This window comes from Macrobrachium rosenbergii, chromosome 4 (assembly GCF_040412425.1).
Source record: "Macrobrachium rosenbergii isolate ZJJX-2024 chromosome 4, ASM4041242v1, whole genome shotgun sequence".
NCBI lineage: Eukaryota > Metazoa > Arthropoda > Malacostraca > Decapoda > Palaemonidae > Macrobrachium > Macrobrachium rosenbergii.
The window spans coordinates 6,678,573-6,702,719 of record NC_089744.1 but is presented as its reverse complement, the minus strand read 5'-3'; the positions used below and the strand labels follow the sequence as shown (position 1 = coordinate 6,702,719).

The window sequence follows — 24,147 nt, the reverse complement described above, 5'->3', positions numbered from 1 at the left end:
AATGAATGGGTACCCATGATTTAACTCAAAAGCTGACCACCGAAAAGAACAAGGAGAAATCCATTATGTCCTTTATGGAAGGGAAAGTTTAAGGAACAGATTTAGAAAGGATAAAATGGCAAAGTTATCTTGATACTCGGTTACAGAAACTTGCACCAAAGAATTAGAGTTTATTTCGAAAGTGTAAACTAAGCTCAGCATCTGCTGCATGGACGTACTACAGAATGGCGTAGAAAAAAAAAGACGTAACTTCCATCAGACTTTGTTGCCGGAGATAATGAAGTTTCGCGATTGAATCTGCGAAACGGCCGTGCCATGTTTCTGCTTTTTACTCGGTTTAAGGGACAGTACAGTTAAGGTGGTCGAATTGAAATAAACCGCCAAATGTTTAGCAATATTTACGAAACATATGTCTCAAACGTTCTGGGTATCTTATTGACACAGATGCACAGTCGCTTTATCGCTTGGCGTCTAATCAGAGAAAATTAATTACTTTGTATCTGGTTAATACTTGCAAGAGCAACCATTAAGAAATCCCAGATACCGGCAGCACATGATATGACCATAGTTATCCTTGAAAAAGAGCGTGAGGCTGTTAAACCCACAATGAAATACTTGCTAAAAAAAAAAAAAAAAAAAAAAACTAACATTTCCGCTCGTCGCAGAACTTCGTTAATCTCCGGCAACAGCCTGATGGAACCTACGTATTTCTTTTTTTTTTATATGTACACCTTCCTGTAGTATACGCATGCAGAAGAGGCTGAGCATAGTTTGCACTTTCGAAATAAACTCTAAGTCCTTCGTGCAAGTATCTGGAAGGGTATCTCTAACCAAATATCAAGAATACTTGGCATGTCCTCATTTTAGGCTTTCTTACTTTTTCGTCCAAGTTTTCTCTCCATATGTAGCATAATGTATTTCTCCTTTATCTTGTTACTAGTCAGCTTTAAAGCTAATTCACAGATCAGCCTTTCCTTATGTGTATATATTATATATATATATATATATATATATATATATATATATATATATATATATATATATATATATATATATATATATATATATATCTCTGTATATTCACTTACGTGTGCCTTGCTGTAAGTGTCAATAACTGAATTGATTTTGCAATCTAAAATTATGATAAATTCGTTTAATTTGGTCAAATCTCAAACAGCGGCTTTACCAAGCAACACCAGCATATTTAGTGAATATTTTTACAAGATTTGATAAGGGTGAAAGTTGATACTAATATGCTTCGTTTTATGATGCTTCGTGAGCAGTCAGGACCTTTAATTCTCGAAATGTTTACATATGCTCAATCTGATTATTTTGAAATGCTGTTTTGAAAAATAACCTTATGAATTAAAACTTGAATTTCACTTTGCAAATATTTTCCTTTAGAGGAAATATGCCTGCCAAAACAGAGTGTTTGTGAGAGAACCAGAAGATCGTGTGAAGCTTTTTCAGCTACAACAAGCCACAGCTGCGGATGAAATGCACAGAGAGGATTCGTCCAGGTTAAGGTCCTGTAAACAAATAAGCCAAGCAAGAAACAATCCTGTTACGAAAATTGTTCAAGTTTATATTAGTACTTTCATCTACAGTAACAAGTAAAAAATGCTCCGAAGTTTCTTCAGCGCAATTGAGTTTTCTGGACAGCGTATAATGCTGTATGAATCAGTCACGGCCCATGGCACTCTGCCGCGGCCCATGAAACTTTCAGCCAAGGCCCGGTGGTGGCCTGTGTTGTTAGCACCTAGAGCGGTGCCAGACGCACTGTGTTGTTAGCACCTAGAGCGGTGCCAGACGCACGATCATGGCTAACTTTAACCTTAAATAGAATAAAATAAAAAAAACTAAAGAGGCTAGAGGGCTGCAATTTGGTATGTTTGATGATTGGAGGGTGGGTGATCAACATGCCAATTTGCAACCCTCTGGCATCAGTAGTTTTTAAGATCTGAGGGCGGACAGAAAAAGTGCGGACAGACAGACAAAAAGCCATCTCAATAGTTTTCTGTTACAGAAAACTAAAAATGAAAACCTGCAACGCTACACTGTCTACAAAGAAAAACAAATGAAGGAATGTTCAGCTGAGTATAAGATTCGTTTTTTACTTTCATTTATTTGGCAACAAGAAGTAACAACCTTTGTCAGCATGTCATCACTCAAGAGGTTAACCACAATAAAGGTATCTACGTAGGTAACCAGAAATGATGAGAGGTCAAAAGCAAAAAAAAATGCATGATTAAATAGACCACCTGCTTAACACCATACTTTCAAGGTGCAAAAGGTATTAATGTAGACCTTCCGTCCATTCAAATAGCCAGGTAAACTTTCTAGCCCACTTGGAATAACACAAAAGCATTGTTCAGGATAATTTAAAATTAACTTGGCAGATGCGTCTGGTTTTCTTAACGAATAGGTGGTAAGGAATTCTATTGCTAAAGTAAGGCGAGAACGCAGGGCATTTGCTCTTGAAAAGAGTAAGTCATGGAGTGAGAAAATGGGTTCATTCGGCGAAAGATAAAAGAGCGGGTCACTTAACAAAGGAGATGAAACTACGCTCATACCAAGAAAAGTGCAACACAACAAACAGACTGTAACGTTAAACGGAAAACTGGAAGGGTACATGATATTATTGACTATAAGCCAGACAAAAGTAAAGAGTTAAAAAAAAAAAGATTTCCGAGGAAATGAAAGGAATTCGATAATCATATCAGATTGTTATTGGCAATATATTATAATTATAAATCTCAGAATACGTACAATTTATGTCAGGTATTATATCTTAGTATAACCCCTTTAAGCTGTGACCTCTTTAATAAAAGTACTCAGTGTTCTCTCTTTTTTCGTCTTTGGTGGCAATATTTGAGTGCCTACAAGATTAAATAGGCTCCCATAAGTCCTCAGTTCTTATACAAACAATATCCATCCCTAGCGTTATATACACAAATCTAACAAAAAACTGTTTTCCTCTACATTTAAAGGTATTTATGAGATTTTCTGAAAAAAAAAACTCCTTTAATAAACACTATATCACAGTTCCAAAGCTATCAGGTAAACTATTCTGAACGGTTAGTTTTATCTGCATAAGAGTCCTTTCTCATACAAATTTTAATATGCTCCATTTACTGGGGCAAGATAAAACAAAAGGCGCCCTCTCAGTAAGAACCTCACGTACGTCAGACGAGAAAGACCATTATCACAAAGGACCAAAAACTGAGTCAACATTAAGAATATACTTTTCATTTTAAAAGTAAATGCCTTTCATTCGTGTGTAATTTAAGAATTTGCTCCAGTTATTTATTCCCGATTTATTATGATAGGCTTAGACTAATAGTCCCAGTAACAGCCCCAATTTATAAATGTATCTAAACACTTCCTCTCCTCCTTTTAAAATGGAATCAAACAAGTAGTAAAATGTGCAAGCTGATGCCGTCTATTGGAGCTTAATGCAAGCATATCCAAACAGCTTCGCAGGTATTGTTTCATTTCTCAACACTAAGAGTGTTCTATCTTCACTTTTGTACCTCATACCAGAAATTACCAGATATTGTCACGGGAGAGGTAAATAAATCGTAATACATTCGACTAACATAAACTCTCACTCATTATTATCATCTCAAGTACATTTACAAAAGCTATGTATTCAAGTATGATAATTAATAAAACAGCTTGCTATCGTATTTTGCATTTAATATCCGGCTATTAATGAACTCGGTCGTATAATTCTAATAAACAGTAGATGAAAAAAAGAGCTCACTCATATAATTCTAATAAGCAGCAGAAGATGAAAAAAGCAATAGCCTGGGAAATATTCAGCATGTTTTATTCTCAGTTAACTGGAGACGAGTGAAATAACGTTGATGCTAATAACTGTAGAGTTATTTAAGATAAAATTGCTGTACACTTCTAAGCGGGTCATAAAAGTTTCTTCACTGGGATCATTCAAAATTAGGAAAACTCGATTCTCACATGACGAACAACTATCCAAAATATATACAGAACTAACCTTTTTATACGAAAATCAGGAAGATTAATATTAACTCAGTGTGCATTACTTCTCGGAAGCACAAGGGTTTTTTCCTGTATTGAAGTATTATATGAATACATGTACCGAGAAATATTTTTGATGAATAGAACGTAATTGTATCCTCATTTTATAAAATCGTTCTTTTCACCCAGGAAGGAACTATGTTCCTAGAAGTCAGTAGACTTTGGTTGGTGCTGACAGGACATTATATATATATATATATATATATATATATATATATATATATATATATATATATATATATATATATATATATATATATAATTATATATATATATATATTATATATATATATATATATATATATATATATATATATATATATATATATATATATATATATATATATATATGCTGGCGGCATTACATTTCAAAAGAAATTTTTAGTAGAGCTGTTTGACAACAGTGCATTTCAGCGTCTTATTTCCATTCACGCTTATCTTGTTTGAGGTAGCAATAACAACGTTGTTATTCATTTAAATCTGAAATGGTGGATTGAGCCCTATAAGTTTGCCAAATCTCAAGCAGCTGCTTCACTAAGCAATATCAACTTGGCGAAACATAAGGTTTCCTAGAAAATTCGCAGTCAAGAAAATTCGATGCAGTCAGTACCTTCAATTTTCGATAGCTTTACATTTGTGTCTTTACATAAACAAGTATACATTATTTTGCGATGCCATTTTTAAAAATTACCTAGTGTGTTCGCTAATACTTAAACCACACATCTCAGGTATTTCTTTTGGAAAAGGGAAAGTGACTTCACTTGTAGAGAGTTTTACGTTATATACCTGTCAAAACAGTATCGTAGGAGAGAACTGGAAAATGAGATTTTTTTCCATCTACAACAAGCCAAAATTATAGATGCCATGCGTAAAGACGTCTCATCCCGGTTAGTAGTTGTTAACAAATATTCCAAGCGTGCAAAAATTCTATTATGAAAATGACTCACGTCCTATACAGGTATAAAATTACGGATAACAGAAAGAGACAGGAATCATAGTGACTTCCCTTCTATTACCAGTCCCTCACTATAGCCATAACAGCAAAACTGTCCTTTATGTTAAGACCTGAATACAAACTTGTAATGCTATATCGCCTGAAATAGCAAACGAACAAAGGAATGCTTAGATGGGTGTAATACTCGTTCTTCATTTCCATTTATTTGGTAAAAAGATGTCGTAGCCCTTTCCACATTGCATACATCACTTGAAAGGCGAATTTCGTTAACGTAATCTTGCTGACTATAAGTGTTGACAGTTCAAAAAGCAGAGATTTGATTAAAAAAGAAAAATGAATGCCCACCTAAAACGATCGCCCCCTTGATACATTCAAGGTGCAAAAGGTATTAACGTAGGCCTTCAAATAGTGAACCCAGCTATGATCACGCATATATATTGTTCAGCATACTTGATGTTGTTATTCTTTATTATGCAGAAGATGAACACTACTCAGGTGAAACAAGCCCACAGAGGCCTCTAATTTGAAATTCAAGCTTCCAAAAAATATGGTGTTCATTCGAAAAAAGTAACTGAAGGTACGGGACACAGAGAAAGAAGAGGTCAGTTGTCAGAAAAACAGATAAATTAATAAATAAATAAATAAATAAAGATTAAGTAAATTACTAAAATACAAGGAAAATTGTATTAAGGTAGTAATGCATTGCATCTTTGCTTGAACTTCTGAAGTTGCAACGGTGTGAGGAATAAAGGACCTCTGAAATTGAGAAGCTCTACAGCAAGGCACATTTACTGCATATTGGTGCTTCTGTTCACTGAATCTGTGGCCCTCGGCAGGAAGAGGAGATCAGAGATCAATTGCGAATGTGACAGATCTCTGTTAAAATACAAATTATAAAAAATTGACAAACAAGAGACCACCCGTCGATGGTCCAAGTCATAACTACTAATATTAGGATATACAGGAAGTAAGCAAATCTCTGGCTAAACTAAAAGAAGAACGCAGAGCATTTGCTCTAGAAAACGGCAAGTCACAGAGTGAGAGAATGATTGCGCAAGGCAGAAGATAAGAGAGGGGATCACTCAGTGTCAGAGATGAAACTTCGCTCATAGTAAGGAAAGATGTAATACAGCAGAAGGGCTGTAACGGTAACTTGTACACTTTGGAGGGAAAAGGTATCACTGCCAAAAGAAAAGGAAAAGAGAGACATATAGTATGATGCTTTATCCGTAAGGGTAAGGGGCCAACATGCGAAAACAGATTTCGAAGTAAATGGAAGGAATTCGATATTCAATAAAAGTCCTCTGTGCTCTCCCTCTGTCTTTAGTGGCAATGCCTGAGTAACGAATGTAATTGCAAGATTGAACAGGCTCCCATTTTTCTTCAATTATTATGCAGCCTATATTCATCGTCAGTATCTTATATATTCTGAGTGGTCAGTTTTATCTGCAAGAAGTTATTTCTGTATGAATCCTTGCCCTACGCTTATTTTAACATGCAATGGATATTCTACTTAATGGAGTCAAGAAAAAACTAAGGGTGCTCCCTCAGTAAGAACCTCTCGTATGTCCGACGGGAAACCATTAATATGCAACATGCACATTTACTTCAGGTACTTATTCACAGTTTACTGTAGGCTGAATTAGTTTAATACATCTACCAAAAATGTCATTTTATGAATATATTTAAACTTTTCCTTCCCTACTGCTAAAATAGACTCAACCAAGTAGTTAAACGTGCAAGCTGATGCTATCTACTGGGCCTTAATAGTAACATACCCAAACGGCTTCATAGGTATTGTTTTATTTCTTGACCAGGAGGTGGTTCTATCTTCACTTTAGTACCTCGTCGCAGAAATTACCAGATTTTTTCACGCTTGGGGTGAAAAGACCATAAACTATACGACTGGCATTCGCTCGTGCGAAAGACAATCAGGGCAGTCCTCGCCTATGCAAGCTATATAAGTTTTAATGATTTAAACTAAGTACGGTTCAATTTTTAATATATATTTGCATATATAATACTAGTTTTAAATTAAAAAAACGTTAAATACGTTATAATGATGACCAACTGAAAAATTTACAAGGGAGAAATAATAATGACAACGACAATAGTAACAGTAATATTTCGTAAAAAAAAATTATTTATGAAAATTATAATTTTAGACTGACAGAGTAGTCTAGGTTTGTCAGGTATTCTTACGTGTGATAAATGAGCAGAAAAGTTGAAGTTCATCAATATAACTGTGTACATGAAGTATACGATAATCTTAGAGATGTTTTGATCGTTAGACAGCCAAACAAATTTAAATTTCCCATATTCAGAACACCCTTCATAACTTATATTTTCGTTCGTATTCAGGCCATTCTAAAGACATAAAACCATTTCTATTTTCGTCTATGTACCTGAGCTCTCTAAGATTACATAAAATGTGAGGAAATTGTTGATGATCTATTTTATGACAATATTTATTCTAAAATTTTCCAAAATGTCCGGCAAAAGAAAAATTAGGTGAAAAATAACATACTCTTTCTGCCTCTCATGTAGGTTTTTAAATGTTATTTCATATGTGAAAAATAAGAACCTCTGGATGTAGAGGGTGTGTTTTACATTTTAAAAAAATCCCATATTCAGAGAGTAAATCTTTCTCTTAAGGTCAAACATCCAAAGGCATGTGTATGAGACCCAAAAAAGCATAAAACCGCAATTTCAAAAGGTCTTACAAATAATGCCTCGGCAATCCACTGGCTTAACACAAGCCACAGAATTAACTTGGCAAAAGCCGACGGAATATTTCAGGTTAACAGGTTTATGCAAAGGAACTTCCTTGAAACTATATTGGTTAAAAGTACAAAATGGTCCAGTTCAAACTTAAGCTCTGATCTGTTTTGCTTTGAGCCCGTATTATCTTCTTTGCCTGCGGTCACGAAGAGGCTGACCTTAAAAGGACCGCATGTGGTATAAATTCTGCGTAGCTATGTTCCTAGTTTAAATTCAATTTGAGTCTGAGGATGCCAATAAGACGAAACTACTACCTCGAAACAATTTTTGTTTTCGTTTTTTCTGTTACTCTTGCACATGCGCACATACACATACACACATATATATGACATACATATATATAGATATATATATGTATGTATGTATGTATATACAGATATATATATATATATATATATATATATATATATATATATATAGATAGATAGATAGATAGATATTTATATTTATATATATGTGTGTGTGTGTGCACGCATGCGTACGCATGAGTCACATCTAATCATTGTTTGTTGTCGTTTTTCTGTGACTCATGCGTACGGGCACACACACACACCCATATATATATATATATATATATATATATATATATATATATATATATATATATATATATATATATATATAAAAAATCAAATCTAAAGTTAGGCTATGATTTTGGAGAAATAGGAGTTACACACAACACATTCTCTGGAAAGGAGTATTACTTCATTCACCTTCTTTTGAATAAGAAAATCTGAGGAAACTGTTTCAAAACAAGTACGTTAAGAGGCCATGCAGGCTTTTTCATTACACGTAATTGGTAAATAAGGCCGGTATAGTATCACATTCTATAAGCGAAAAAAATGAATAACGTTTAAGACTCACTTGACTACAAGAATCAAAAGGAAGGAGTTTTCTAAAGAGTAAAACCAAGATCAGAAACAAATGCAATCTCACAAACGTATTATCGTAAGAAGTACACTAACTGCATCAGACACTAACGATCCAGCTGTCTCATTCATGCATATTTGGCCTCTGCAGACGCGGTTCTGGTTGGGGAAGACTCAGCTGTCATCTGGGATTTGGACTGCTTGTGCAACATATTAATAGATCCATCACAGCTGAGAGAACCCGTGACAGCTTCTTCAAAACATGCCCGAAGCTGCCATTTACCCGCCCTCCCCCTCCCCCCTAACCTCTCTCCGAGCCTGCGAGCTCGAGGAGTAGATGTATCGAACAGATGCAATTTACACCGTCGTCTTCTCCTTGATGCTTCTTTGTAAATGAGATGCTCCGCCGTCATCAGCAGTGGCTCTGCCATATTGCGCCTTAGCTCTCGCAAGAATCTGGGTACGGTGATTGAAAGGCGAGCTTTAACCTCTTTCTTCCTCCTTTTACCTCTTCGTACCACAAAGGGCTTTGCAAGTGTATACACTTTCATATAAACAAATGTACACACACACACACACACACACACACACACACACACACACACATATATATATATATATATATATATATATATATATATATATATATATATATATATATATATATTATACATTATATACTCGTATGTATATTTATATACAGTATACATATTTATATCCCATTTTCAGAGATAGAATAACACTTCGGAATATTTCAGCTGCCACTGTTTTAAATACCCAGAATAAAAAAAAAGGAAACATTTTATTTCGCTCAGAATATGACCAAATGTATTTTCCCAAGTGTTTCTGCTTCAATTCCGGAAACTACCAGCCATTATATGTTGGTAACTATAATCGACCTTCCAGCGGATAAGTTGAGTAATGCAATTGTGGCCGAAATACAGCTATCCTCAGAAATAATGGCGACGTGCAGTAATAACATTGCGTTTTTTTCTGGTTTAGTGAAAATGGATCTACAATAATAAAAGCACCATCCATACTCTTCGAACTGGCAGTGGTTAGAACTTCCCCCTGAAAACAACATTTCTCATTCATTTCCCTTCAGATTTCAAGGATTTCAAAGGGAAACGGTATCCGAGAAATTGGAAACAGAGGATAGGAGGCTATTGCCGCTCTCAAACAAATAGAACTGGAGAATACGATCATGAGATTCTACGTATGTTGGTATTTAAAAAAAATACTACATGAGTTTATTTTGGTTCTAGTAAAAGTACATTTGAATCTTAGAGCACTGCGCAAATAATTATTCTAGTTTTCGGACGGTGTAACTCTAGAAATATGAATCTTCTAACCTTTTATATTTCGCATTCACTGGGAAGGGGTATCACTTCATCCACCTTCTTTTGAAAATGAAAAACTCCTAAGAAAACTGTTTAAAAAAAAGTTACGAGGCCATTCTGGCTTTTACAGTACACACAATTGGACCGGTAGACTATTACATTCTACAAAGCGAAAAAAATAATTAACACCACCTCATTAAGCAGAGGCTGCTTCATTCAGGATATATTGAGGCAGTATCCGCATCTGACTGACATTTGTGTGCACATGAGCTGAAACGAATTCCTAGCTTTCTTGGTGTGGCTATGATTGTAACACTGTCCTACTTATTTTAACTATCGTTAAATGTGTATTGTCGCTAAATCTGGCCATATTTTGACGGACTTTCAACATTTGAAACCACATTTGGTATTAAATAAAACCAGGCTAGTTGCGGTATTGAGAATATGTGTTGTTTTTTTGTAATCTGGGTTGATATAACAGTAAAAATCATGTTTACCGAAATGTGGAGCACTGTTGACACTGGAAACACCTAACAGAAAGAATAGTATGGCTCCAAGTATAAGTTGTGAAAATGAGATGCTATGGCATTTTCATTCAGTTAATAGTCCTGACCTACTAACACGTGAGGTTGTGTACAGTCACTTGTTCTTCTTTCTCTATACGTTAGCACAAAATAAAATACCCGGAGTGATTTGTCTTTCAATACAAGATATTACAAGACAGAGGATCGGCACTGTGGCTGAATTTCACCAACTGATTTTGAAAGAGGTTGACGACATAAGGAATAAGGCAACGCACACCTGCTCACAAACTAACGCAAAAATTGAAAAGAGACTGAAGAATTGTGAAAATGAAATTGGCTTAAAGGAACATAGTGAAGAAGGATGTAAAATAATATTGGCTGGCAATATGCATCTCTTAGAAATAAAACAACAGCTGAGATACAATGAACGGAATACACAACTTGAGACAGTAATCTGAGGCACTATGAACAGTATACAGACACTGAGATAGAAGTGAAAATCAATATTAATTTGAGGCACAGTTAACTGTATATAGAACCTGGAACTGAAGTGCTAACCAATATTGAGAAACTGTCAATATCAGAAAAAAGACACAGAGTAGAAAAGGAAGCAAATTAATTTATAAAAAAACTAGGAAACTATCTTCAGCTTATTTAATGGAAGTTATATCTGGAGAGTTAAAAGTTTATAAAATGAGACCGGAATCACTAAAAATTCTATGTTAATCCCAAATGATATAAAATTCGAAATTCTATAAAAATGTCGAGGAACACTCCAAAGAAAATACTTTTTAAAACTAATATCTTGCATAACTACCGTAACTAGAAATACTGTACGTCCCAATTAGGTACATGTATCTCCAAAATTCAAGAATTTTTAACACATGATAGCGGACCCAAACAAGTAAGGATGCATCTTTGATCCTACTCTCTATTTTCTTAATTATTATAAGATGGAAATTTTCACCATGCTCTAGAACTGTTCTCAATATTTTCAGTATTATAAAAAAAATCAGATGCCTTTTTCTGTACAATGCATGATTGGTGAGTACAAAGACCTTAAATGAATTCAGCAAAGGTAATCATATACTTGCATAAATACATATTTTCAAAAAAAAATGAAAAGAAGGAAATAGAAAATAAAACCCTGTTACAAGGATAGCAGTATGAAATACTAATTAAAAATAACAGGAGGAAAAAAATGTTTAAACCCCTACGGTTCAGGGGATAATAACAGGTTTTTTTACGCTTTGAGGTTACGACCAACTTTAGCCATACGACCGGAAGTTATGCGGTCGTTTCCGTGCAACTGACCACGAATTGAATCATGGGAGGTTGTATTTTGCTGGAGGAGATGAGATTCCTGTCCTTAGGCGAATACTTCATACGAAAGTTTTATACCCTAAATGAAAAGATATATTGCTCTTTTCTTCGCTTCGGGAGAAAGGGGTATAATTATTTACTCATAAAAGCATTAAAATGTTGCTGTTTTTTTATATGAGCTCCATTCATCAGTCTGTCGTAAAAATATATTGAAAAATCGACAATATATATATCATTATATATATATATATATATATATATATATATATATATATATATATATATATATATATACACACATATTTACATGCATGTATATATACATATATATATATATGTGTGTGTATATGTGTATATATACGTATGTCAGTGTGTGAATGTGCTTGTGTGTGTAAGATGTGTATGTGTGTGTGTGTGTGTGATCATCGTCATCACTTCTAACGCCCTGCATGCCAAAGACCTCTATGAAAATCCACCGCTAATGTCTTCCTAGTGCTTTATCTTCCACAAATCTCCATTCATCTCGAGCCTATTGAGCCGAATTTCTCCATCAAACTGGGCATGGGTCTTCCAACTCTTCTGGTGCCCACAGGAGCTCAGCTAACAACATCCCATATTATTCTCTCATTCATCTTTATCTCATCTACATACATAACATCCCATGTTTCCCTTAAGGCAGTATTTCTCACTCTATTTTTCCATCTTCCTAAGACTTTATTCTTAAACTGGCAAATTCTTTTAGACATGGTTTTATTTTTCATGTCTGTATAGTAATTCATATCAAAATACAATGTATCAATTTTTAAGTGGTTAACTGGAACAAGAACGGACTTAATGTATTCGTAATGAATAGATTTGCGAAGAAAAACATACCACAGACTACTGGTGAATCCAACTACGGTAATGTATATATTTGTAACAATGAAACTTAAAAGAAAATGTTTAGGATTGTAATTGCCGCATTAGAAAATGTCTCATATTTTCACCAGCAAAATAAAAAAAAAAAAAAAAAGAGAAACGGACCTCAATCATGCAAGAATACCCGGAGATACTCTACTACAAGCACAAGTCCTTACCCGCCTTATAGAAGCACTGTAGACTACAGTTACAAAATGACTCGAAACCAAACATTAAGAACGTCAGGTACCAGAACCTAAACGAAAAAAAAGACGTCTGCAGAGAGAAGAGAAACAGGAGTACGAAACAACAAAGCCATAACCGCGCCACTGACATGCAAAGCATATTGTTCCGACAATCATATACTAGAAATTCCTACCAGAGATAACAGACCCACTGAAGAGTGCCCGATTTATCCTCTCTCTGCCATTCTTATACACCAGGTCCAACTGCCACTCAAAATGTCCGGTTACTGTCTCTCTTATTGTTCGGAATTTTCATTATCTCCGACTGCTCCCTGTAAAATCTCCAAAAACATAAATAGCCATATTTTCTCATGGAATCGAGGAGGAAATGAAAATGAAAATGTGACACAGAAAGCTGTCAAGAGAATACAATACGTTTACATGTAAATACCCTCGCAAACACACACGCACACACACACAAATATTAAAGACCAATATCTTATTTGCAGAATATCTCATATATTAAAAATTTTATCGATATAGCTATAAATAAAGATAAAAAATAAAGTTGCCCAAGCATACCACTCGACAGAATGCTACACCCATTCCTTAGCTTAAGTTATATAGCGACTGCATCAGATGGTAACCCAGTCCAGTGCTGACTGGAAGCTCAGGAGTGAACCAGGGTTATATCCTAACCGTCTTTCTTATGTAGGCAGTTCCCATTGACAACAATGAGGAACATCAATCAGTCCCACGGGGATATTTGTGGCTCCAAAAGAGGATAAACGGTAACTCTTGCACCGTCATATTCCAAGGTTTGCTCACTCTCAAACACGTCAAACTGGAACCATTTCTACACTCTGAAAGTAATGACTGGTGATTTAATTCCATTGACTTATATTGCTTTTCATTTTAATTGTGTTTGTTTGTAGAAAAAATACATGCTAGCGCTATCTGTCAGAGTGAAAACAGGGCATGATGTAAAAAAATAAAGTAAGTAACATGGATTATTATAAACAAGATGCATTTCAAATGATGTGATATACATATGCCACTTACTTATTGACACGGTAAATATCTAAAGAGGATGTCGTTAGCTTAAACGAAACTTGTTATTTGGGATACCACAAGACTGTGTGTGTGGACATCCCACTTCAGATTACCATATTAAATTTTATTATACCGTTAATAAATTGTTTCTTTTAACAAATTATACAGTCTTTTTTTTTCAAGATCTTGTCTACTCTCATATCTTTTAATAGTAATTCCTACCATTCTGACCGGGAATGTTCATTTTCCATTCAAGGAGTTCCTATTTAACTTCATAGATTCATTCTTATTCATTTGAAAATACTTCTCTTCATTTGTAACTGGTAACAAAAGAATCAAGATACATATAGATGCAGTACATACAGAAAAAAGGTTTCTTTCATGACATTTTAGCACGTTTTTCATCAAATTGACTCAATTCTCTTACTCAAATGTTTGTTGAGCCCATTACAGTACTCCTTATAATCCAAAGTAATTTGGACACCAAAGTGGGAAGCTAGGGGTTTTGGATGTCGGAGAAGATAAATGAGTGAACATGGGGATGTGTAGAAACTTAACCATTCTACCCTAACTGTGGAAACCAGTTTCTACCTAACTGGGAGGACGACATTAATCCCGCCGACCATCCAACCCAACATGACCCAAAAGTTATGGTTTTCCTAGGGTTCACAACCAATATCAGGAATAATGGAGCTGTAAAAGCTTGACAAAACATTTTTGTCGAGAATGAATATCAAATTTAACAAACTTATAAGAAAACTATTAGGAAATCATATACCTCATTTTAATTTCTCAACTCTGGGTATAACGAGATAAAATGCACACCTTTTCACATGCTTGAGAAAACAATAGTTTCATAACAAAACAGAAAAGCAACTTCCAGAAACATTCTGGTACCACTATGGCACATGAGCACTTGCGACGCAAGGTAACTGTTGACAAATGTTTGAGTGACCAAATCACACAGTAGCATAGAGAGGAATGTTCTGTAAGAAGTGGTGAAACTTAGCCCATGCCCCATTGTGCTGTGATGTCATGATGATACATGCCAGTATAGACAGAGAAAATTTACTGCAAAATGCATCACAATAAAATTTAGCAAGATAATTTAAAAATAAACCTGGCTCCCTCTGAAGCTCGATCATCCATCATTTGCAAAATTTTGGGGATACAAGAATGCCTTGAATTTCACTGAAATACTCATTAAATCGTGTTCATTGTCATAAGAAAAATGGGTGTTATAGTTTCCAAATACACTCATGTTTTATGTATTTTTTAATCTCTAGCAAATTATCCATGAGAGTAAATCTCTGCATTTCCATGTTGCTACAAGCAAGCTCCTACTGGTAAAATAAAAAAGAAGCACACAATATCCCACGTCTGATAACTGACTATTCTTGAAGATAATTTATATAGTATTTCAGTAAGGTAACTGAAGGGTTAAAGTTTTTATCACTCAGATCAAACTCTCTCTCTCTCTCTCTCTCTCTCTCTCTCTCTCTCTCTCTCTCTCTCTCTCTCTCTCGAACAATGACCGCGGGTACTCTGTAACTTTGTTTATACTACCACTTTTAGGCAAAAGTAAAAATTTCAACGATACCTTCTGTAGCAAATTTTTACAAGTTGGCTACTTACCAGGATTTTGTGAATTTAGCCTGGAGACTGCTTAGCTAGAATTTTATATTACTAACCCTAGCTATGTGCCCATATGCTCTAGTATGTAGCCAGACAAATATTAATTAAGATGTTTTAAAGAATGAAGAAGAGAAGAAGGCACTACTGCTCAGCAGGTTACTACGTCAATCTCCAAGAAGGCACGAGAGTCTGTCAAGATGATGTGATCAACCATGCTGTTTCTGACTTTAAACGTCAGGTCACCCAGATCCAGTACTTTCCAGTCGTATTTACTCTGAAGTGCTTTCGTTGGGTACCAAATGAATTTGTACATCTGCCGGGATGTAAATGTCAACTTCAGCACCGGTGCACAAGCTCATATGTTCATTTTTATACACTGATGATTATTAGGCTTTTGACCATAGAACTTGCTGTTGATGCCATGCCAACAAAAATCTTCAAGACCTTGATAGTCAGCCTGTATTTCAGTGACAATGAGCTGTCAAGGGAGATGACGAAAAGGTTTTTCAAGATTCATCGTGCCTTCATTAACAATATCAATTAGTTCTTTCAACCCACAAAAACCCTACATAGTCAGTTAATGACATAAGGTTTATATACTAGAGGCTAGAGCTAGTAGTCTTCACCAGCACATCAAGAATATATCAGACCCGTGAGACTTGAAGTTGTTTTGCAAGGCTGTTGCAAATGGCTTCATCCGTGACATTCTGTTGCGCCAGTGGGCCATAACCATTACAATTCCTGTGAGGGTCATAGATGTTGTTTAAGAGCAAGACTGTGTTCCCCCCTTGCTGTGGACCTGAAGAAACCTACCAAATCCTGTATCTGTGTTGACAATTATTTTATAAGCATGGATTTGATGCAGTGCTTCATTCAGTATTAATACAAGTATGTCAGTACTTTACGGTTCCAGACGATTACCAAGGTTGATGGTGAAGTTGATAGAGAAGTCCATAAAGAAGGGCGCCATAGACCACTGTCACAGCAACAGAATCTTGGAAGGATAACAGGAGTGTCAGCATTCAATCATCTGAGGATGGCACTGAGCCTGGCTCTTTCATCAGAGATACAAAAAGACGTCCCACTCCCCATTGTCTTCAAGAGGAACAAATTCAGGATGAGTGGTACTAAAAAGGGAAATTTGCTCACACAACTTCATAAGATAGCACTTGGACACAAAAGTTGGCTGATGCAGATAATCGTCTACGTGCTGGAACTATATTTATGCAATGCATGGGTCTTCTGCAAGACAGATTGTTTTCTTGGGGAAAAGGGGAGTGTCTAAAGATCTTCAAGGTGGAGATAGCCAAGTTTGCCAGGTGCCATCAGCCTTTTATCCACAGGGCCGTAGTGTGATCACTTGAGGACGAACCCATACCAGAGTGTAAGAAAGGACAACATGCTATTCTTCCTACTTTGGAAGAATAGATGGAGTTTTCCAAAGGTGCTGTACACAGGTTAAGGTTGGTTTGCAGGTTTCTCTTGAGAACTAGTTGCTGCTCTGATTCCAGGATCCGCTTTACCATTTTTTATGATGGGGCTGAAACTGCTTGGCACTGATCGTAAATAGTATACTTAATATATGTGTTTACTTGTTTACCTAAATATTTCCAGTTTTAGTTAACTGTGTGCATATTTATCGGTTTGCTGTGAGAGATTCACTAATAATTGTTTGATCAATCACGTAGCATTCATGTACAGATTTGTCATGAAAGAACAAAAAATAAATCTACATGAAAATAGTATATACATATATATATATATATATATATATATATATATATATATATATGTATATATATGTATATATGTATAATATATATATTATATACACACTATATGTATACTATATATACGACACAGTTTTGATCCTGTACATTCTTAGATCTTGACCACTCACTTGGTGTTATGTATCACTGATAAAGTGATACATAACACCAAGTGAATGGCCTGTTCTGCCGGTAAGGTCTTTCGGTCATAATCATGAGAAATGTTTTTTGTCAATAAAGTTTTGGATATTTTCATGGGCATAAAACAATATCTAAATCTTTCCAAATTTATTTTCTTATTGTAACTTTGTTTTACACACACACACACACATATATATATATACTGTATATATATAGTATATATACTATATATATGTATATATATACAGTATAGTATATATATATATATATATATATATATATATATATATATATATATATATATATATATACATATACACATACACACACTATATGTATACTATATATATATATATATATATATATATATATATATATATATATATACTATACTGTATATATATACATATATATAGTATATATACTATATATATACAGTATATATATATATGTGTGTGTGTGTGTGTAAAACAAAGTTACAATAAGAAAATAAATTTGGAAAGATTTAGATATTGTTTTATGGCCATGAAAATATCCAAAACTTTATTGACAAAAAACATTTCTCATGATTATGACCGAAAGACCTTACCGGCAGAACAGGCCATTCACTTGGTGTTATGTATCACTTTATCAGTGATACATAACACCAAGTGAGTGGTCAAGATCTAAGAATGTACAGGATCAAAACTGTGTCGTATTCTGATGCGTTAACACTCCACCAGGGTGTTCGATGCACCTATTATTCGTCTCCGTGCTTTTTAAGGGGTTGAAATAAGGTCAAATAAAACCGACTGTTGTAGGGAACGGAGAGGCGTGTTGATATCTCATGGTAACATCATTACATCTCTGGATGGAATGTTATAGAGGCATATGAAAGGTTCGTCTGTCCATGATGTTCTGATAAAAAAAGAAAAAGAAAATAAGTATGAAAATGGCAACATCGCATAACAATAAAACATAACATTGTATTATCTTGATATGCTTCTAGTAAGGAAATGTAACGATGTATCTTCTACATTCTAAAAAAATGGATTCGAGAAATGCACAGTTGCTTACATAAAAACGTGTATAAACAATATACAATACAAACAAATAAGAGAGGTTTTGCTGTATAGCTATTATTTCACAAACACCATTTTATTATGCATGCAAACAAACACACATGCATCTATTATAGTTACTTACGACTCACCTAAGGGAATTATCTCAGTTCCTGTAGCCGAGTGAACTACAGATTGCCAGCCAATCACGAAGGCCAGAATCACTATCCGCAGGCGGCCTATCCCACCTGCCGACCTCCCTGCCAGTCCCATGGCTCCTATTCTTTTTATTTTTTTCCTCTCTCTCTCTCTCTCTCTCTCTCTCTCTCTCTCTCTCTCTCTCCCGAAAGGAAGAGGGATACGTCGAACACCTTTAGGTTTTATGACGGGTGAAAAATGAAAGAATGGTTCTGTGTGAGACTGCTAGATATCAATGGAGGAAGTTCACTTATTTCACTTTTTTTTTTTTTTCGTTCAAGATAATCCAGATCAAGAAGGTATTGTTGACGTCTGAAAATACTTGCGTAAAGTCCGATCTATTTCGTTCTTTGCCAATGCTTTTTTTCTATGGTCTTTTATTTTTTAGTTGGTCGGGTGACATAAAATAGCAACTGAACATTTTTCTTATGAATTTTTTCAGTCACAAAATAATTCTTAACCGCCATATTATTCGACGAACACTACGTTCATTACATTTCCACTGTGCAATGTTTATACTGAAATCAAATCACCGCCACTGTTTTACCTACGGGAGACAGGAAGTAATTAAGGCTAATGACGACATAATTAGCATATGTCTTTTCCAACAACTGTTTGCCAATAATGTTCGAACTTCATGTGTCAGCTGAATAAGATAAAGACAGCCAGTAAAACGTTCAGCGTAGCCTGACGGGGCAGTTGTGGCTCGGAGGCACAGCGCGCCGGACAAAATGACACCTAGTCACGTGGTTTTTCCTCGTAGAGCGAATGCACTCATTGGCCCACTGCTCAAACGCTTGCCGATGCAATACTAATCCTCCCCCACAACTCTACCCGTCAGGGAGCATCATCACACGCCGCTGAAGAGCGACCCTTTTCCAGTTTCAGACCACTTAGGTGCCAGGCGTACGAAATCTGTCAACAGTTTAGGAAAAGAAGCGCTGTTTTGTCGCTCACGAACCGGGACAATATATTTCCTCTCCTTGCACATGGACTGGCAGTTATTAGTGAATATTTTTGTCGCTTTAAAAGCAAAGCAGAAATAAATTAGAGCACGATGCACCTGTCGGCGGTCTGACTAGGGAAGGAATGACAAATTCACGCCAATCATGGAGTCTTTTGTTAACGTATGCTATCTAACTTTAAGTAGATCATTGTTACCGCCCGCTGGATGATTTAGTTGCATAAACAAAATAATTCCATTAGCATACATACGTTCTTTGCTTCCAACACGCAACCACACAAACACTATATATATATATATATATATATATATATATATATATATATATATATATATATATATATATATATATATATATATATATATATATATATATATATATATATATATATATATATATATATATATATATATATATATATATATATATATATATATATATATATATATATATATATATATATATATATATAGATAGATAGATAGATAGATACATATACACATATACATATATATATAGATAGATATATACATATACATATACATATATATATATATATATATATATATATATATATATATATATATATATATATATATATATATATATCCACGTGTACTCTCGTGCCTTTTTATGCTCACAGATGTATTAATCGCAAAAATATAGCTTAATGTCCAGGTCACTATACCTTAGGAAAACTTACACCCAAGGGGCATTATAATCGATAAGTGTTTCGTCCCATGTAGGAATCGAATCATTTCCTTGTTTATAAACAATAGACAGTGACTTTGACCACCGTCTACAAGGCGATATATAAGTAAATACTGACTCAGCTGAACATATGACTGTCGAATTTACTTACAATGAATTTCAACCTATGTCCACAACGAGAGATTATTGGTAAGTTGTTAACACGTGTTTTATATTAATTTATATATATATATATATATATATATATATATATATATATATACATAGATAGATAGATAGATAGATATATACACACATATATACAGTACATGTACAGACAAAGTTAAACAGGCATTGATCAACTTTTTATACCAGCTTGATACAATGGATCTTAGTTAAAGATAAAATTATAATTAATTGTTCATGAATCATAATTCAGTCCAAGTTAAAGGCCAGACTTGGCTTCGTGCGCCTTTTCATAGAGGGCGATGGTCTAGAATGATGAACTGGGGCCAGTGGTGGGATGTTATCCAGGTTTGTAAGAACTTGGAGGTCGATAACTTCGTATTGAGTGTAGCGGCTTTAGTGGAAGGGAGATGGCGAACGGCAGGCTGGACCACATGCCGGGAAAGGTACAGCTACATTGTGTTATTCTAAAATTAGGAAAATAGAGAGCGTAATGAATCAGTATAATGGATAAAAGAAGGAAACGGTAGAATATATGGAATATGTCACAATGGTTGTAATGCCAGTTAAAGGTTATCTCTCAAGTCATATATGAAATAGTTGTCCATGTGTTTATAACAGTCAAGTATCCAAATGTGAAAAGCCTGGTAAATATTGCAGCTGTTTAAATGATATACAGCTAATTCAGGAGTCTGAAATGAAAGCACGGGAGTAAGTTACAGTAAAAACATGCCCTTTTCTTATGATACGTAATGATTTATATATATATATATATATATATATATATATATATATATATATATATATATATATATATATATATATTTATAATGTGTGCTTGTGTGTGTGAGCATGTGTATTAGTGTGCATAAATGTGGGCTGAAGCGAGAGAGAAAGGCTATGACGTTTGATCAACAACAATGGCAAATAAAAAAGTAATCACTTCATCTGAAAGACTTTTATGAACTTGGAAAGTTATTTATACTTCTAAGCGAAAACAATATTTGATAACTGTAGGGTTGCTTGGCTCATAACATAAAAGGCAATACAACCTGACTCCATGGCTCAAAGGTAAATGGTAGTTTTATGATATTTGACATTCGACATTCACAAACTTTATTCAAAGAGATAGCAAAAAAAACTCATAACAAAAGGGACGTTTATCATGACACCCACTTTAGATATTGACAACATATCGTTCAGAGACAGATCACAGATGTGACATGTTGAAATCTACCTTTGATTTGTGAATGAAGCGGAAAGGTATTGGCATTTGACTTTACAGGAAAGAGAAATTATTAAAATTATGATAAAAACAATTTGACTGCACAAACGACCGAAACATTAGTCTAGCATAATATGAAAAACACCAGAAAGAAGAATGGTAGAGAAGGAGAAAGCTGAATTAATTTATGAATTTAACATTTCTGCTTCCTGTAGTATATAATTTATTAAGATATGTCGAAACCATGGAACTATACGTTGTCTAAATACAAAGAAATTGAGAGGCAGGCTTGACTGATCAGAAAAAAATGATACACAAAAGAAACTAACCTAACCCCAACTACGGTATATGACAGCGGTCGATAAAACTTTTTTTACAAGGGTATGAACATCATCAGGATCGGAGGGATAAAACTGCTCTTAAGAAAATCAGTAAAGGAAACATCTCTGTCCCATCTAAAAAAGAATAGATTACTCCAACCATATGCTGTAAGAATCTGCATATACCTGGCATTCTAAGATGTAGTCAAGCCCCTTCTTCCCGCTAACCTGAAGAGGCAGAATATCATCCATCGTTTTAAATACCGAACATGATAGCGTCCTTGTTCCCTTATCAGTTTGACGACCACGGGCCTCTCTAGACAATTATCTTGCTAATTAAAAAAGTGGAGCAATTAAGACTTTTGTGGAACAGCAAACCAAGGAACCCTCGATCGCTCTCATATTTCATAGTAATTATAAATATCTGATGATGACCTTCTATAGGCCTTTCTGTCTAACAACTCCATCCTTCGAAAAGTACTTAGAAAGAAACTTACCACTCCGTCAATAAGCCAATAATTCCCCATTGTATGAAGAAGTACCACCCAGCCGCGGTCACATACTATATAGGTATTTAGTTTCTATTGCATGGCCTGCATTAGAGCCCGATGGTGGGTAAAAAATTTTCTTTTTTCCATACAAGATTGCTTTAATAATTGTAAGTATACTGTCAAGGACTGGGAAGAATCTTGTGTGATAGAAATTTTTTCTAAATAACTATGTTATGTAATTTGAATGCCAACATAATTGATAGAGAAAGGGAAAACTTCGCTTGTGCTGAATGAATTTGACAAGAACGGGCAGACTCTGAGCAAATGGTTCTAAAAAAGATCTAATTGTTGGAACACTTAGTTTACAAAATTAATACTCAGATGGGAATTCAGGAAAAGAAAACAGAGTATTCATTTGTTCCTCGAATGTGTATCTGACTTTCATCTATTACTGAGATACCCGGAAGATGTAGAGCTAGGAAGGTGTAAGTCTTGTAGTAACAGGAAGCCTCTGGGAACTAGTGAAAGAGTACAAATAAGTTACTTGAGAACATGTTGTAATGGACACCTCTCCACTACACTAATCAATATAGCAAAAGTTCCAATTCAATGTTCACCTAAACTGCAACGAAGTCCACAATGAGTGGAATCGTGCAAACAAATACCAGAGTGTGAAAGCTGATCCGAGGGGGACAAACAAACACTGAGAAAAACCACTTAATATTTAATGTATAAACACCAGACAGAAATAACACCTGAATCTCTTAATACATAAAACACCCTTACATATAATAATCAAAAACACACTTATACTATTAACGAAAGAAAGCAACACGCTTATACTGAAAAAGGGGGCCCCAGAAAGCAGGAGAGGAGAGAAAAGCACAGAATAGCTTAACGATATACACACTAAATTTAATTATATAAACCAGGACTTTGATATCTGGCCATGATCTTCTCAACACATCACTCTCCACGTCTGGAGATAATCCCAAGATACGTAGGGGTAAAGGGGCCCAAACGAAAGCTGTGCAGTGATACCCACAAGAGCCGTGATCCTGTCAAGCTGATGACCTCAGCCAGTAAAGAAGTACCTTACCAGGTATCGGCGAGGTCCCTCAGGCAGTAATATAAGGAAGGATGGCTTAATCCACAGAGCCAGCTACACTACAACAGGACAGGTAACCCAAATCAATAGCAGTATGCTATGGCAGCAACTGGTAATAGGTAATCCCATATAGCAGCCAACCACAGCAACCTCCATCAACAGCCCAGAAAACAGATCCCTTGTCCGTCTTATTCTGGATCAGACGTAAATTCGCCTAGGAGAGGGGAGGGGTTGCTGAGGCACTGTCACTCGAAAAGAAAAATGTAACCGCTTGTTTATATATAACAGGCCGGTGTGGAGGATAAACAACGTCCTTACTAAACACTGCCCAAATGGCTTAATACTAAAATAACAGGAATACAATTAAATAAAAGTAATAAATCAACAAAGCCT

The 24,147-nt window shown here is 35.0% G+C and overlaps 1 protein-coding gene across 1 annotated transcript in view; it reads right to left on the bottom strand.

The window, feature by feature from the left end:
• Window positions 1–19,587, bottom strand: part of LOC136830233 (glutamate receptor 1-like) — a 252,374-nt gene extending 232,787 nt beyond the window's left edge. Inside the window, exon 1 of the mRNA XM_067089536.1 lies at window positions 18,724–19,587. Within this exon, the coding sequence (XP_066945637.1) occupies window positions 18,724–18,844 (121 nt within the window). The 5' untranslated portion in view covers window positions 18,845–19,587. The remainder of the gene's footprint in view (window positions 1–18,723) is intronic.
• Between the last annotated feature and the right edge of the window lie 4,560 nt (window positions 19,588–24,147).